This window comes from Eleutherodactylus coqui, chromosome 6 (assembly GCF_035609145.1).
Source record: "Eleutherodactylus coqui strain aEleCoq1 chromosome 6, aEleCoq1.hap1, whole genome shotgun sequence".
In the NCBI taxonomy this organism is placed as follows: Eukaryota; Metazoa; Chordata; class Amphibia; order Anura; family Eleutherodactylidae; genus Eleutherodactylus; species Eleutherodactylus coqui.
In genome coordinates, this window is record NC_089842.1 from 152,392,365 (window position 1) to 152,408,744 (window position 16,380).

At 43.2% G+C, this 16,380-nt stretch overlaps 1 protein-coding gene across 4 annotated transcripts in view; it reads right to left on the reverse strand.

The window, feature by feature from the left end:
• Positions 1-16,380, reverse strand: part of WDHD1 (WD repeat and HMG-box DNA binding protein 1) — a 68,478-nt gene that overhangs the window by 8,030 nt on the left and 44,068 nt on the right. For all 4 annotated transcript variants that reach the window (XM_066608004.1, XM_066608003.1, XM_066608005.1 and 1 more), the window contains exons 14-23: positions 15,459-15,700; positions 15,148-15,285; positions 13,580-13,736; positions 12,052-12,166; positions 8,618-8,749; positions 8,293-8,519; positions 5,293-5,432; positions 3,846-3,896; positions 2,715-2,758; positions 1,602-1,754 (exon numbers count right to left, since the gene is read on the reverse strand). In XM_066608004.1, the coding sequence (XP_066464101.1) occupies positions 1,602-1,754; positions 2,715-2,758; positions 3,846-3,896; positions 5,293-5,432; positions 8,293-8,519; positions 8,618-8,749; positions 12,052-12,166; positions 13,580-13,736; positions 15,148-15,285; positions 15,459-15,700 (1,399 nt within the window). The remainder of the gene's footprint in view (positions 1-1,601; positions 1,755-2,714; positions 2,759-3,845; positions 3,897-5,292; positions 5,433-8,292; positions 8,520-8,617; positions 8,750-12,051; positions 12,167-13,579; positions 13,737-15,147; positions 15,286-15,458; positions 15,701-16,380) is intronic.

Consider the following 16,380-nt stretch of genomic DNA (forward strand, 5'->3'; position numbering starts at 1 on the left):
TTCAGAGGAATAAAATATGTATACACATAAAGGAGCGTTAGATTCTCCTCAGACTGCATGTACCATTCCTCTCACTTGTTATCCTTAAAGGTAATGCCCCTTTTTATTCAAATTTACCACCAGACTGGAGGTTGCAGCCCCTTCTTAGCCTTAAAGGCATGCTCCATCCCTGCAGTCCATGGATGCTTCCTTATGTACTTTACAGCCTTTCAGTATACACACAGAGAGGACAGTTAGATTCTCCTCAGTATATACACATAAGAAGGGGTGAGGTAGATTCTCCTAAGTATATATACACACATAGAGGCGAGGTAGATTCTCCTCAGTATTTAAATCATTTCCCTAGGCTTTATGATTTCTGAGAAAATAACTCATGTATCACAAATGTTCACAGTTTTTCACGCCTAAAATTAAATATTCAAGTTACAACGCCTTTACGTTTTCTATTTAGAACGTAAGGAATGGCCATGCCAAATTTCAAGTTTGTGCGGTACAGATTTGTGTTATTAGTTATATTACGTAGGGGGTCACTTACTTTCATGTTTAGAATTGAATAATCAAGTTGTGACTACTTTACATGAAAAAAAATAGAAGTGGAGAGGAGCTGCCACCGCTAAAAATTTTTTATACTTTATTAAATAAAAAGCATACAGCTCACAGGTCTGCGCTGAACGCGCTTCAGCCACAACAGCCCCCGTGACTACTTTACTTTTCCTATTTAGGACTAAAAGAATGCTCCTGCCAAATTTCATGTTTGTACAACACCGGGAAGTTAGAGAATTAGATTAGCTACATTACATAGGGGTGCACTTGATTATTCAATGCTAATTGCAAAAGTAAGTTGTGACCCCTTTACTATTTAGGCCCTAAAGAATGGTCGTGCCAAAATTCAACCGCTCAGCCTTTTGGAAATACAAACTCACATTACAGATATACTTCCTTTAGATAATGCTATAGGCAACTGTTTGACTAGCAACCACTCTACTGTTTGAATATTACCTTTGTTGTGCCAGGGATATACATCTACCACCAGGAACCTCCTAATGTCTGTTTTCAGAGCAGGTCTGAGCATGAGAAGGGAGTGCCAGATAGAGATAACACCCCATATGGTTTCACAGCTTTCATCTTAATATAGAAACATACTGCAATCAGAACTGCAGCTGTCATTACTATCATAAACTACAGTAGAATCGAGGTGGAAAGCAGGATGAGCATGTCTGTAGTGGGTGGGGTTTAACAGTCATGTGGGAGGATGCTGTCAGATAAAGCATAGGGAATTATGGGAAAAAATATTTTAAAAAAGTTTAGGTACACCAAGTAATTCCCTCCAAGTGAAGAAAGAACAACATCCCCAAATTCTCAAACTAGACCTTGGTGCACACTATCAAAGACTGCACACCAAAGCTATGGAGTAGAAAACCAAAACTTTGGCACTCTTGTCACCCATTTTTTCCAGGAAGGGTAACAGAGGTTTGGCAAGAAACCAAGAAAATAAGACAAAATCGCAATGGAACTAAACCCAACGTACAATACCATCATACAGCGTACAGTATATTTCTTGGAATGGAAACCTGGAAATTAATTAATGTTTTCTAATATACCTGCTTAGGTTTTGCCCTTGGAACAAGAGGCTTTATGACCAGAGAATCAGACTTGCTTGCAGCAGGGGGTGTTTTCTTTGCTAATTTACTCATGTTATCGAGGATGCGGGATGAGCTGCCTGCTAGGGCCGGGCTCTTCTGACTTGCAGATACCTTTTTAACAAAGAAATCATTTTAACAATCCCACATTGTTATTTTCAGATCTGCACAAAGTAGGAAGAAAATGTTCAGAATATTAAAAAATAAATCCTACAGTAATACATGGCTTCAGAACTAAAACCAAAGAAGTCCTCAGACATTTTCTACACCTTCCTGACCAGCAGAATGACGTATTTGAAAGCTTCAATATGAGATTTCTTTAGCATGATAGCGTGACTCATCCTTCCTCTGACATTATCTAAGCTAATAACATGAGACGTTATTCCTTTAGCTTCTGGATTTGTGTACAAAGTTCAAAATATCTGGACGATCTGTCCTCTTCTCTCATTGTTACATTCTACAAGACCATATGCATCTTGGTTTTTTGTTTGTATTGACTTATCTATAATGCCTGGATTTTTTATCATCATCTACAGCTGAGAACTCCACCTTAGGGGTATATTCACATGTGGCAGATATGCTGCAAAAAGTTTTGTGACCCAAGCGTGTATTCTATACATGTGAATGGGGTGGTTTCTGCAACATGCATAGATACCTGAAAGCCCCATAAAGATGAATGGGACAATTTCAGCAATTTCTGTTATGTGTGAATAGACCCTAAGGCCAGTTTACACGGGCGAGGAGGATATTGGGCCTTGATTCACGGCCCGATATCGCCCTCACCATCCGCGTGAAAGCCCCAGTGATGCGAAGTGTTTTTATGTGAAAAAAGCCGTGCATCACTTCGGGGATGTGGGGAATCCTCTGCCGCAGCTGTCACAGCTGCGGCAGAGGAGTTCTCCCATTGTTTTCAATGGGGCTAGCTCTGCGGCCGGCCCCATTGAAAACAATGTGCGATATCACAGGAACATTCAGGGTGTAGTATTTAATTACGTTAACCCCCTCAAAATGTCAGTTTAAAATGATACAAGTAAGGCATCCTGCAATAAGTTTCATATACACAAAAGGTCATACCTTAAAAGGGTTAACTCTGCCTTGGTTGCTAGACACAATTGTACCTTTTACAAAGAAAAAACAAAGATAAAATTGATATATGATGTAATCAAAATGGATTAGGGATTCTATGTCAGTTCAATTAGGACATGCTAATTAGGTCAGCGGTGACAGACTGCACTCAACTGTATTTATTTCACTGACTGTTCATGCATGACCACCAAAAAAGAGGAAGCAGTACCTCTCCTTTTCAGAAAAGATCTCAGTTGTCAGACCGCTACAGATTACCCATATACATTAATAAAGGCTATATGTAGAAAACCTTCTCAAAAGGGAACAACATCTCAATGTTAACACTAAGGGATCTCCACAGCATTTCTGATCACATAGTGGGATTCCATGTCAAGATGGAGCCACTGTGTGGAGGTGACACCACTGAACCACTTCCATTAATCATATGGACACTACTTTGGTGTCCATTTCCCAAGTATTCTGTTTTGTTTATTTGCAGTACAGAATGAAGTGGCGTCTGTTTCACTAAAGCCTGGTTTAGACAATGATAATCGCTCAAAAGATGTCTTTTGAACAATAATCGTTGTGTGCCTTCACAGCGCAGGGTGATCCCTCAAACGTTGAGCAATCACTTTGCGCTCCGAGCGGGGGATGCAGAAGACAAGTGGGGGAGGCCGCTTGTCTTCTGCATTCAGCTGTTCTCTGCTTGGAGCGCTCGGCTGTTATACAGCTGAGCGCTCAAAGCAGGGTATGCAGAACACAGATGGACTGCAGTGATCTTCATACCCCGCCGTGTGTTCAGGGAGCGGGATACAGCTGAAACAATAGTATCACCTGTATCCCGCTGTGAATTCCTGATAAGGCTCATCGTTGTCTTTGAGCATGCTGAAAGAATGATCAGCGATTCCTTAACGAAAACTGCACAATGTCAGTGCAGTTACACACAAGGATTATCGCTCAAAAGACGTCTTTGAACGATTTTTGAGCAAAAAACGTTGTCTAAATCAGCCTTTATAAATACATTAGGGGATCTCAAGATCATTTTCGGTATTTTGTTCAGAACCCATAGACAGAATCCCACAGCCTAGTAAAAAAATGCTGCTGGAATGTTCTCTAAAGTTACAAAGAAACAGTGCTTACCGGAGATTGGCTGTTCAGCTGGAGTGCTACTTCTGCTAAAAGGATTTGTGGCTGTGAAAGGGACGAATATTGGACCATTAAATATGTCACAAGGAAATGTAACAAAATAGGGACAAGAAACATTTTTACTGACTATTAAAACTCTTAACATAGGGCTCATTTGCATGACCGTGATTTCACCACTTATTATGCATGCGATGAATGGCCGCGTGATATACGATGAAGTCAATGAAAGTACATGGATTTTCATTAATCCATTCACATTTGCGTGTAACAATCGCAGCATGTTCTATTTCAGTGTGTTTCATGCAGGGACACCTCTATACTTTTCTATGGGTAGCGTATGCAAAGCTGTCCATACACAATACATTTGCGTTTGGGCTTCTTGAGGGATCACCATCCCAAGTATTTAAATTGGTTGACTATTAGTATAGACACTGGTGGTACAGATGTAGGACAAAAGCTAGGAGCCGAGGGAAACCTGACAGATTTAGACCAATTGACCAGTAGGCCCAAGAAAGCTCCCTAGCTCTCAATCAAACCAAGGGAAGAAGCCAGAGAAGGAACAACATCCAGCAAATAAACTAGGAAGTCATCTGTATATAGTGACATTTTCTCCATTGTGCCTCTAAACAAGTCCCTAATCAATAAGGCCTGTCGAAATGCCACCTCCAATGGCTCATTAGCCAGTGCAAACAGAAACGAAGACAAAGTGCAACCCTACCTCATACCGCTTCCAAGATGGAAGGAGCCCGAGACATCAAAATTAGTATGGCACTGGGAGATTCATATAACAGCGTCACCCAGGCCAGGATATGCAGGGTGAAGCTCATTCAAAAGTATTTCCATTCAATGGAATCAAAGGCTTTAAACGTGTCAAGTGACCATACAAATCCAGGAGAAGATCTCCCCTCTGCTGCTGAAATATTAAGAGGTTGATGCTATATATTAACCCCTTAACGCTGCAGGGCGTACATTTACATCCTGCAGTGTCGGGGTACGTATGAAGGGAGATTGCGCTGCGATATCCCTCTATACAATGTAGGCGCCGGGTGTTTTCTACAGCTGACACTCGCCAGCAACAGCTTCGATAAGCCGCGCAGCTCATCGGAGCTATTAACCCTTTAAAATGCCAATGAATTCCGACAGCGGCATTTAAATCCCCCGGCACGATATTCTTAGTCCCGTATGGCCCCCCCGTGATAAGATCACAGGGAGCCATGTGGGTGTCATGGCAGCCAGGGTCTTTCTGTGGGGTGGCTTGATAGAATGGCTGTCCGATCGCAGTATGATGTAATTCTATGGCATTACATCATACTGCAGGAGTGATCAAAGCATATCACAAGTTGTTGTTCCCTCTGAGGACTAAGAAAAAAAGTAAAAAGAACATTGTAACATTTTACTACTCTGGCAGCAAAAGCGTTTAAGTCAATGTGGGGGAACTGACCAGTCTTTTTATTTAGGTTGGGAGTTTCAGGTTGCTGAACAACCTCCGATTCCTCATCGTCACAATTCATTTCTACGTCCTGTTCGTGTGCTGCTGTTTTTACACTTGGCCTCCCCCATTCTGTGGCAGTCCTGCTGTATCTGAAACAAAGCACACATCATATGGCTTAATAAAGTGGGCCTATTAGCATATCTAATTGTTTACAGTTATTTATCCTATCATTTATAGATTACAGATATGCCAGTGTTAAAACATAACCAAATGGAGCCGTGGAGGGATGGATTTGGTTGCCATAATTGTCCCCACTGGAGTGAATTGATGGCTTGCAGGATTTTTCCTTCAATGCTGTGATGTATCTTATTGCAACAAGAATTGCCTGGAAGTGATACGTGTCTTCCTGTCTTATAACAACTTCAACTATTTCAGATTGCCCCTCAAAATGTATAAATCTCCTCGACATGGGTGCTGCATTCTAATATAGAAATTTGCCTCTGCAGGCCCAATGCTAATAGCCCGCCTGGTGAAGGTGATCCTATATAAAATAAGGACAGCTCATTGGACCATTTACACGGGACGATTATCGCTCAAAATTTGTTCAAACTAATGAATTTGAGCGATAATTGTGCAGTTTAAATGCACAGAAATCGCTCAATATTCATTTACAGATTTTTAGGCTGCTTTCACACCGGCGACAAGAACGCGCGATCTTCTAGTGATACGACAGTGCTAGAAAACGCATGTATGTGAAGCCCACACTTCCCAATGGGTTCCTTCACATTAGCAATGTTTTGTAGGCTGCTACATTGCAAGAAAAAAAGATTGTGGCATTGCATTGAAGGATCTGTGATTGGTTCTCAAGAGCCGCGACTCAGCCAATCAGAGTCAGCGCTTCCTGGAGGTGGGGTTTTTGAACTCCTGACCAGGAAGCGCTAGGTGAAAACTACAAGCAAGTCTGCCGGAGCTGCAGAGGAGACATGCAGTGAAGCCGGACAGCGCCTGTTAGGTGATGTATTGTGTGTTCTGTTTTTTTAATGCAGCCAGGGCTCATTTTTGGGGTATGGCTTATATTTCAAGCTCCCTTGAAAATCCTTGCAAAAGAGCGCTACAAAGTCGCGATTTCGCCATCGCCCGCGTGAAAGAGGCCTTAAGCTCACTTTTCAGTCAGCTTAAAAACCATTGCTGGCTTGTCGCTGTGTGTAAACGCTCCCCGCTCAGCACTTCACTGCTGAGCGAGAAGCCCACGATCCAGCGGTGAAGTCTGTCAGTGTAAACACTCCGCACGGGTGCTGACGACCTTAGCAGTGACATCAGCGCTCGTGCAGTGGTTTACTTAAAAGGGCTTTGTCTTTCCTATGTGGAGAGTAATACTGTAATTTTCAAGGCAAACTGCAACAGAAAATGTGCAGGACATTATAAAGTCCCAAGATGCCTTGTATATGGAAGCTTTAGGACAAAAATGTCAGCAGCATTTAAAGGGGTTGTCCCGCGCCGAAACGGGTTTTTTTTTTTTCCAACCCCCCCCCCCCCCCGTTCGGCGCGAGACAACCCCGATGCAGGGACGTACAGAAAGCTTACCGGAGCGCTTACCTTAATCCCCGCGCTCCGGTGACTTCTATACTTACCTGTGAAGATGGCCGCCGGAATCCTCTTCCTCCGTGGACCGCAGCTCTTCTGTGCGGTCCATTGCCGATTCCAGCCTCCTGATTGGCTGGAATCGGCACGTGACGGGGCGGAGCTACATGGAGCCGGCATCCTGCACGAAAGGCTCCATAGAAGAAAGCAGAAGACCCGGACTGCGCAAGCGCGGCTAATTTGGCCATCGGAGGGCGAAAATTAGTCGGCACCATGGAGACGAGGACGCCAGCAACGGAGCAGGTAAGTATAAAACTTTTTATAACTTCTGTATGGCTCATAATTAATGCACAATGTATATTACAAAGTGCATTAATATGGCCATACAGAAGTGTATAGACCCACTTGCTGCCGCGGGACAACCCCTTTAAGGCCTTCAATTTACAGAAATTGCATACAAATATTCTAGATTCTGATAGTTCGCCATGAATGTACGTACGCTGACTCCAGCTACTTGTGGACGTGAAGAGCTGCCTACAGTATAGCCTAAGACTGACGAAGACGTTACCGCTGTCTCTTACTGGTCACAGTCCGGATATTCTATAACTACATATTACAATAACAGCTGGATGAGGACATGTCATTTTCTTTGCATCGATACTGTTATTTCTCCACACCAAAAAAAAAACACTTGTAAATACGGGACAAGAGTTCCATATTGTAGAGTATAAAGAAACCATTGCTCTGATTAGGCATCATTTAAATGGCCAGCATTGACATGCAAGTACAGATTACTACTAATCCTCAATCTCCTGAAAGCAGGACCATGACGCTTGCATGTAATGTTAAGTGTTACAATACTTTTCTTGTTCGTAGATTTAAGAGGGGTTAGTCTACTAGCCTAATCTTATCAACCAGATCTCTGGATTTTTGCAGAACACATTATAAACCTAGAGATTTACAGGAACATAACCCATGAGAGAAACACACTATAACTTGGGGAATATACAAATATATTGGAGCATGCCGTTTTAATTTTGCGGTACATTTTCAGAACCCAAAACTCTACACAGCCCCTAAAAATAAATAAAATCTGCTTCGTTATGCAATAATATAGCAATGTTGGAAAGATGTGTGACAACCCCTATGGACATTGTAACGGTATCCTAATTGTCACCCAGACAGATGGCAAAACAGAACGAATTAAGACATTATATTTACAGGCTATAGCACAGCTCAGTCCTCAAATCTTAAACACTACTATGAGCTGATTGGCTGCTATGGACAACAAGGTCACTTATATTTTGACACAAGGACCCTTTTTAGTCACAAGACTGCATCGAGCATAGCATAGAAACAGTAAAACCGTTACATGACATTTTAAGGTTCTTTTACTGGTGTCGAGTTTGTAAACCCTACAAGATTTACCCGGCATTCAGCCTGCTCCGGAAATCTTCCTCTTCCTCCCCCTCGTCTTCCTGCTGTTCGGCTGATGCCAATTCTGCTGCTTTCTCTAGAGCCATTTCACTGAGCCGCTGGGCCAGAATTAGCCTCTTGGAGCGTGAGGCATACTTAATAGCCAGGTTCATCACGTTCTGAGTCATGAGCTCAGCCAATTCCATGCAGCGGAATTCACGCTCCAGTTTGCAAGACAACTGCACAAGTAAAACAAAAACCAGAAACACTAGCTAGGTATATGTACATGTTATAAGAAAACCATCGTATCCATTAAACACATATGCTATATACTCACAGCAAACATCTTCATTAGCAGTTCCTGCTGCTCCTTCTCAGCTTCCGTTTTGACATTTTCATCACATTCATAACCGTTCTTAGCCAAATAATCAACATGATTGGTGAAAATATGCGACCTCCAGTATTGTTCCTGGGAACGAAAACACAATTAAACATTAGACATTGGCTTAAATAAACGCACAAGTGAATTTGGTAAAGCATAATACCATCTTAACTACACAATAGGTAACAGGACCTTTAACAACTTCGTACCGTTCACACAAAGTGGAAATGGGGCGGAAAACCCGCACTTAAATCCACGTCAAAAAACCCATTAACCCCTTAGTGACTGAGCTTTTTTCCATTTTTGTTTTTTCCTCCTCCCTTTTAAAAAATCGTAGCTCCTTTATTTATCCATCGAAGTCGCTGTATGAGGGCTTGTTTTTTGCGGGACGAGTTGTATTTTTCAATAGCACTATTTATTGTACCATATAATGTACTGAAAAACTTTTTAAAAATTCTAAGCGGAGAGAAATGGGGGAAAAAAACGACATTCCACCATCTTTCGGTGCGTCCTGTTTCTACGGAGCACAAACTAACAAAAACGACCTGATATTTTTATTCTATGGGTCAGTACGATTACTACGATACCAAACTTGTATAGTATTGTTTTTGCTGTAGTACTTGCATTTTTTTTTTTTTAAAGATATTTAATTTTTTTCAATTATTTTCTGCGGTCATTTTGTGCGCGCGATAACTTTTTTATTTTTTCGTCGACGTAGTTGAGCAAGGGCTCATTTTTTGTGGGATGTCCTGTAGTTTCCGATAGTATCAATATGGAATACATACGACTTTTTGATTGCTTTTTATTGCGTTTTTTCTGGGAGACAGGGTGACCAAAAAAGTGTATTTCTGGCGTTTTGTTTTTTTTTCGGACGACGTTCACCGTGCAGGAAAAATAATGCGTTACTTTGATAGATCAAACTTTTACGGACGCGGTGATACCAAATACATATTTTTATTTTTTGATTTAGATTTTTAAATAATAGATATGGCAAAAGGGGGGTGATTTAAACTTTTATGACTTTTTTTTTTTTTTACCATTAAAAAAAACTTTATTGATTTTTTTTTTTTTTTACTTTACTTTGAAGTCCCCCTGGGGGGCTTTAACATGCAATACTTTGATCGCTCCTGCAGTATGACGTAATGCTATAGCAGTGATGGCGAACCTTTTAGAGACCGAGTGCCCAAACTGCAACCCAAAACCAACTTATGTATCGCAAAGTGCCAACACGTCAGGGGGCGGGGCTTATCACGACGTATGATTTTACCCCCGTCGTTCTAAAAAGGACAGGGCTGCTTCAAAATAGACAGGGTACAGATTCTGACTGCTTTTTGGATGTGGAAAATTCTGCAGCATTTTCGCATCCAAAAAGTTGTCAAAATCTGCACCCTGTCTATTTTGAAACAGCCCTACCCATTTCCGCCACATGTAAACATACCCCAGTGGTAATAGTGGCCCTCCTAGCGATAATAGTGACCCCCCCCCCCCCCCAGTGGTAATAGTGACATACCCCAGCGGTCCCCCAGCAGTAATAATGCCCGCTCCCCCCCCCCCCCCCAGCAGTCATAATGCCTCCACTCCCCCCCCCACAGTGATTCTCCCAGCAGTCATGCCTCTCCCCCCCCCCCCCCAGCGATTCTCCCAGCAGTCATAATGCTTCCCCTCCCCCCCAGCGATTTTCCCAGCAGTCTAGAGATGAGCGAACGTGCTCGGCCACACCCCTTTTTCGCCCGAATACCGCGATTTCCGAGTACTTCCGTACGGGGGGTAGCAGTGGGGAGTGGGGGGGGAGAGAGAGAGGGCTCCCCCCTGTTCCCCACTGCTACCCCCCGCAACGCCACGCCTCTCCCCGCCCCCCGAATCTTTTCACCCGAGTACTGAAGTACTCGAAAATGGCGGTACTCGGGTGCGTAAGTACTCGAAACGAGTACGTTCGCTCATCTCTACAGCAGTCATAATGCTTCCCCTCCCCCCCAGCGATTTTCCCAGCAGTCATAATGCTTCCCCTCCCCCCCAGCGATTTTCCCAGCAGTCAGAATGCCCCCCCCCAGCGATTTTCCCAGCAGTCAGAATGCCCCCCCCAAGCGATTTTCCCAGCAGTCAGAATGCCCCCCCCCAGCGATTTTCCCAGCAGTCAGAATGCCTCCCCCCCAGAGATTTTCCCAGCAGTCAGAATGCCTCCCCTCCCCCCCCCCCCCCCCCCCCAGCGATTTTCCCAGTGGTCAGAATGCCTCCCCCCCCCCCAGCGATTCTCCCAGCAGTCAGAATGCCTCCCCTGCCCCCCCCCCCCCCCACAGCGATTCTCCCAGCTGTCAGAATGCCCACCCCCAGCTTAACATACTTACCCCTCCTCCTCGCGGGAGCGCCGCTCCTCTCCTGCCTGATCCCAGGTGCATACTGAAGGCAGTGTGCTGCTGTTGGATGCCTTCTCCCCCTGCTCTTGCGGAACCAAAGTAGGAGACGTCGGAAGAGGGGGGAGAAGGATCCTAGCTGCACACTGACTCACAGTGTGCACCGGGATCAGCACAGATAGCAGCGCTGAGTGAATATCAGCAGAGGGGCCGCGGCCCCTGCAGGCATTCACTAATGTGGTGAGCAGCCGATGGCGGCGCGTGCCAGCAGGGAGGGCTCTGCGTGCCGCCTCTGGCACGCGTGCCATAGGTTCGCCACCACTGTGCTATAGCATTACGTCATACTGCTATTTCACAGGCAGCCTATGAAGCCACCCCGTCTGTTAAGGCAGCCCTGGGGCCTTTCATTAGGCGGGATTTAAATGCCGCTGTCAGAAGTGACAGCGGCATTTAAAAAGTTAATAGCCGCGATCGCCCGAACGCGGCTATTGCCCGCGGGTGTCAGCTATAATAAACAGCTGACGCCCACGCTGTATGGAGGGAGATAGCTGCGCTATCTCCCTCCATACACGTCCTGCGACAGCAGGACGCGGAAAGACGATAGTGCCGTCACTATGGGGTTAAAAGTAACCAGTTCAATTGAAAGAGTGAGATCCGCTGTGGATCTGCAGCAAAAACTGCATCAAATGGTATGGATGTTAATGCAAAATCCACAGCACAAAATATGCATTGAATGTACAATTAAGCAGAGATCAAATTAGAATAAAATTAGGAAAATCCTGCCTGTATGTAGATAATTGGAATTTATCATTAAATAGACATAAGTGTATTGTTAGCAGAGACAGTTTACCTTTGTATTGATGGCGACTCTATGAGAGGACAGCCAATACATATTACATGGAATATCCGGGACCAAAATCTTCCTTCCTTCCTTGACATTAGTACACTGGCTATCCACACCAATCCTGCTACACCCCTACAGACTTCTGTACCCCACCTTGCAGTACTTGGATTGTAATGTCTTAATTAGTTTCTTACCTCCATCTGTCCTTTCTCTGTTGTGATTTGGCAATATGGAAGTTTGAAGGGCAAAATAGCCATAGCGGGGCGCGGTAGTGTTGGCGGAAACCTTGAACCTTTACAGGGGATACACCTGAGGATTACACATTGGACCTCATCAGCATAAACCTTTGACAATCAAGTAAACCAATTCTTCAGCCCATTCTGGAAAGTAACATCTTACATAAGGCCAAGATAAGACATATGTGCATCCAGTTCAGCCTATTACCCCACAAATGTTGATCCAGAAGAAGGCCAAAAAAGCTCAATGAGGTAGAAGCCGATTTTCCCCATTTAAAAGGGGGGAAAATTCCTTCCCGACTTTAATCTGGCAATCGGAATAATCCCCGGATCACCAACATTTCCAAAAAACAAAAGACTTCTATCTCTTGAGCATTGTTCCAATTAATCATTTTCTTTACCTAAAGATCAACATTACAGAGGCATAAAGATACAGATAATGCTACATTTTATAAAAAGCTTAAAGTTAAAGAGCCACTCTGGTAAAAACACATTTTTCCATCCCTGCCCCTCACCTGATTGCTATAACACTCTGGAGGTGTACTGCATGTATTATAGCCACTTCCCTGCAGTGCAGCCCCTTTGTCTGATACTTATCAGACACCACCTTGAGTGAGAGATTTTCTTACTTTCAATCAGTTCCATGATGCATCAAGACAGCATTAGTTACAGGTTGTACTATTTCTGCCTGCTGGGGAATCGTTTTACATTATATTTGCCTAAATAAGTTACAGGCCATAAGTATACAATTTGGAGGATGGACTGGGATCACGTATGTTACAACTGTGTGACAGGAGCTGTGTGATCATCATTATTAAGGGCTCAATCACATGGAAGTAATTGTGCTGCAAATATCGTATGAGCATAACACGTAGTGGTAAACGCCATCCATTTGCATTGGGGTTTTTAGACGTACGTTTTTCACATGCATATATACAGACCAAAATAGCCCATTAGAGTCAATGAGATTGCATAAATACGCAGTGAATACACACGACATATACATATTTACGGGTGGAATCAATGAGGAATGTCTTGCTTTTTTTTTTCCTGCGTGTGAAAAATGCAATGAGAACACGTGGGGGAAAAAAAGCAAAGCACATTCAATACGCACAGTTGTGGTCCATGAAAACACTGTATATTTTATGTACCAAAGTACATGTGAATGATAGGATTGACCATTTTCCTCTGGATGCAGTCTCTGTCAGAGTTTCCATATAAGAGCATAACATGGACTGTGAAACTGACTAGAAAATCAATACAAAACCCCAAGTAAATCTCAAATGGTCAGAATTTAGATCACATGACCATCTGAGGAAGAAAGGCCAAGAATTTCAGATAAAAACTAACCATGGTAACTGTAGCCAACTGATAAATACTGGGGGCGTAGCTACATAATGAGTTTAAGAAAAAAATCACTGGGGTGGCCCTTTAACTTAGCAAATAAAGCAACAAGGTAGGGCAAAGAAGATAAACTGTTACTAACCTTAACTGCTGGGGGTTCTCATGGACACCAACCACCCAATAGTGATCTGACTTCCCTTTGCAATGTTCCCTAGTAAGGCACACAGGGGTCCAGGTATATCCAAGGGATCTGTTCAGCAGCCGCACAACACCCTCCGAATCCACATAACAGGGGCTCCCTGATAAGAAAACACACAAGTTCCAACCATTCTCACTATAACGTTGGTCTACAACATCTGGTTACAATTTTAACCGTGTAAAATTTAACCCCTCCCCCCCCATATTTAGGGTGCTGAACTGCAGTTAGGTGAAATTATAAGCAAATCAGACAAGTTTAGGTGCTGCTCATTTTGCTGAACAAAGATGGCCGCACCACTCCTGAATAGCTGATGCACAATGCCGTCTAAGATACTACATGCTGCTCTGACTGACTGCTAACATGGACAGCACAAGGCAATCAAAGCAGCATGCAGTGTCTTAGACTAATGATGAATACTCATCCACAGTGTGCATAAAGTAGTACGAACAGGGGGAGCAGCCATCGTTGCCTGTTCAGCATCGCAGGGTTGCTTTAATGTCACAGAGAATCCATCCATTTAACAGATTTGAGAGCCATGAGGTCTCATCTTAATATAATACATTCACCAAGGTTAACGATTATAGGAGATGTACAAGACAAATATTTAAAAAAAAAAAGGCTGTTCTCTTCCCAAAACATTGCCACAATTGTCCGTAGGCTGTGTGTGGTATTGCAGGTCACTCTTGTTCATGGCAATGGAGCTGAGCTAGAATACCTGCCAGAACCTGTGACATGGGGACACTTTTTTTTTGGAGAGAAAGCAATGTTTTTCTAATCATAGATATACAAATATAGGTTGAACCATCAGATGTCACCGTCTTCCTGGTGGCAGAACACTGCTGTCTTATTTATTAAGGGGATGGCATCTTATGTGACTGCCTTTTCCTGCGCCTTACAGCAAAAACACACACACACAAAAAATCACATACCCCCCCGGAAGACACATGTATAATGGATCTAAAAGATCGACATGTTCTTCCTATTCACTGCGGCTGCTCGCTATTGTGTAGTCAATATTTGGCTAAAAGACCAGGCAGAGCTGCACATATTGCTATACTGTATAACTGATCCACGTCGGACTAAACACAAAGACGACAAATGCAACTTTGTTGTAAAAATGCAAACAGACAAAACTGCAAACTAATCCATAGCGTCTTGTGCTGTTATTGCACAACTGTGGCTTTTCGTGGAAATACATAATCATTTGTAATTTTATGTCAAGTGCTTAATTAATTGCAGAGGTTAAGTATACAAAACAGAACTAATGCAAAAAATGCTGTATGCCTTGTCAACTGTGGAGCTTTGTGCCACCTTGTGACCAACTGCAGAACTACAGTTACCATAAGTGTTCATTATTACTAAGGCAGAAGAGATGCATACAAAGTTAATTTACTAATGTCATCAGTGCCCATGTTCTTAGAAATGTTAGCTATATGTCTTACTGCAGACGACATCGTGATGAATGACACTGAACAAGAACGTCTAATGCTCCGGAGAGAACCTGTTCATACCTTCAGCGCTAAATCCAAGCCAGGAGAGGAAACACTTCCTAGACATGGGAAGAGGGTCTCCATGTAAAACCTGCCTCTTTCGTTTACCAATCTCAAGAAGCTGTACTCCAAGGCACTGGTCTCCATCAAACCCGGTTCCTGTAACAGCAACAAGATGGTTTTACTACTTTATTTTTTAAACTAGATGTGTTAGTAAAACCTAGAGAAGCAATGACAGACCTGGCACATCACCTTCATGATAAAGAGGCAGACAACAACAAGAAATGCTATTACACACAATGATATAGTTCCTCCATAGATAATGAACCAACCTCTGTGATAAACAATAAGAAGCTGTTCTCCATGACCTGCCATGCACACAACTGGCCCGAGAAGGCTGAAGATCTCTTTTTGAGCTCCACCTACAGTGAAGATGCGAACTAAAAAGGCATTTGTAGCACAGGCCACCCATCCCTGGCCAAGGCACACTGCTTGGATATCCTCTCCTTTGGGCATATCCACCATCCATTCTTTATTGTTGTCCCACGAACTGAAGTGGAGGCACTGAAGTTTGCTGTGCAAGTAAAGAAATTGGAGGACTCAAAGTTAGTATACTTAAGATTAAATAAAATATTGTTTAGTTAAGGTTTGTCTCATCACAGACATCGGTCGTATATACAGTTAGGGCCAGAAATATTTGGACAGTGACACAAGTTTTGTTATTTTAGCTGTTTACAAAAACATGTTCAGAAATACAATTATATATATAATATGGGCTGAAAGTGCACACTCCCAGCTGCAGTATGAGAGTTTCCACATCCAAATCGGAGAAAGGGTTTAGGAATCATAGCTCTGTAATGCATAGCCTCCTCTTTTTCAAGGGACCAAAAGTAATTGGACAATGGACTCTAAGGGCTGCAATTAACTCAGAAGGCATCTCCCTCGTTAACCTGTAATCAATTAAGTAGTTAAAAGGTCTGGGGTTGATTCCAGGTGTGTGGTTTTGGATTTGGAAGCTGTTGCTGTGACCAGACAACATGCGGTCAAAGGAACTCTCAATTGAGGTGAAGCAGAACATCCTGAGGCTGAAAAAAAAGAAAAAATCCATCAGAGAGATAGCAGACATGCTTGGAGTAGCAAAATCAACAGTCGGGTACATTCTGAGAAAAAAGGAATTCACTGGTGAGCTTGGGAACTCAAAAAGGCCTGGCATCCACGGAAGACAACGGTGGTGGATGATCGCCGCATACTTTC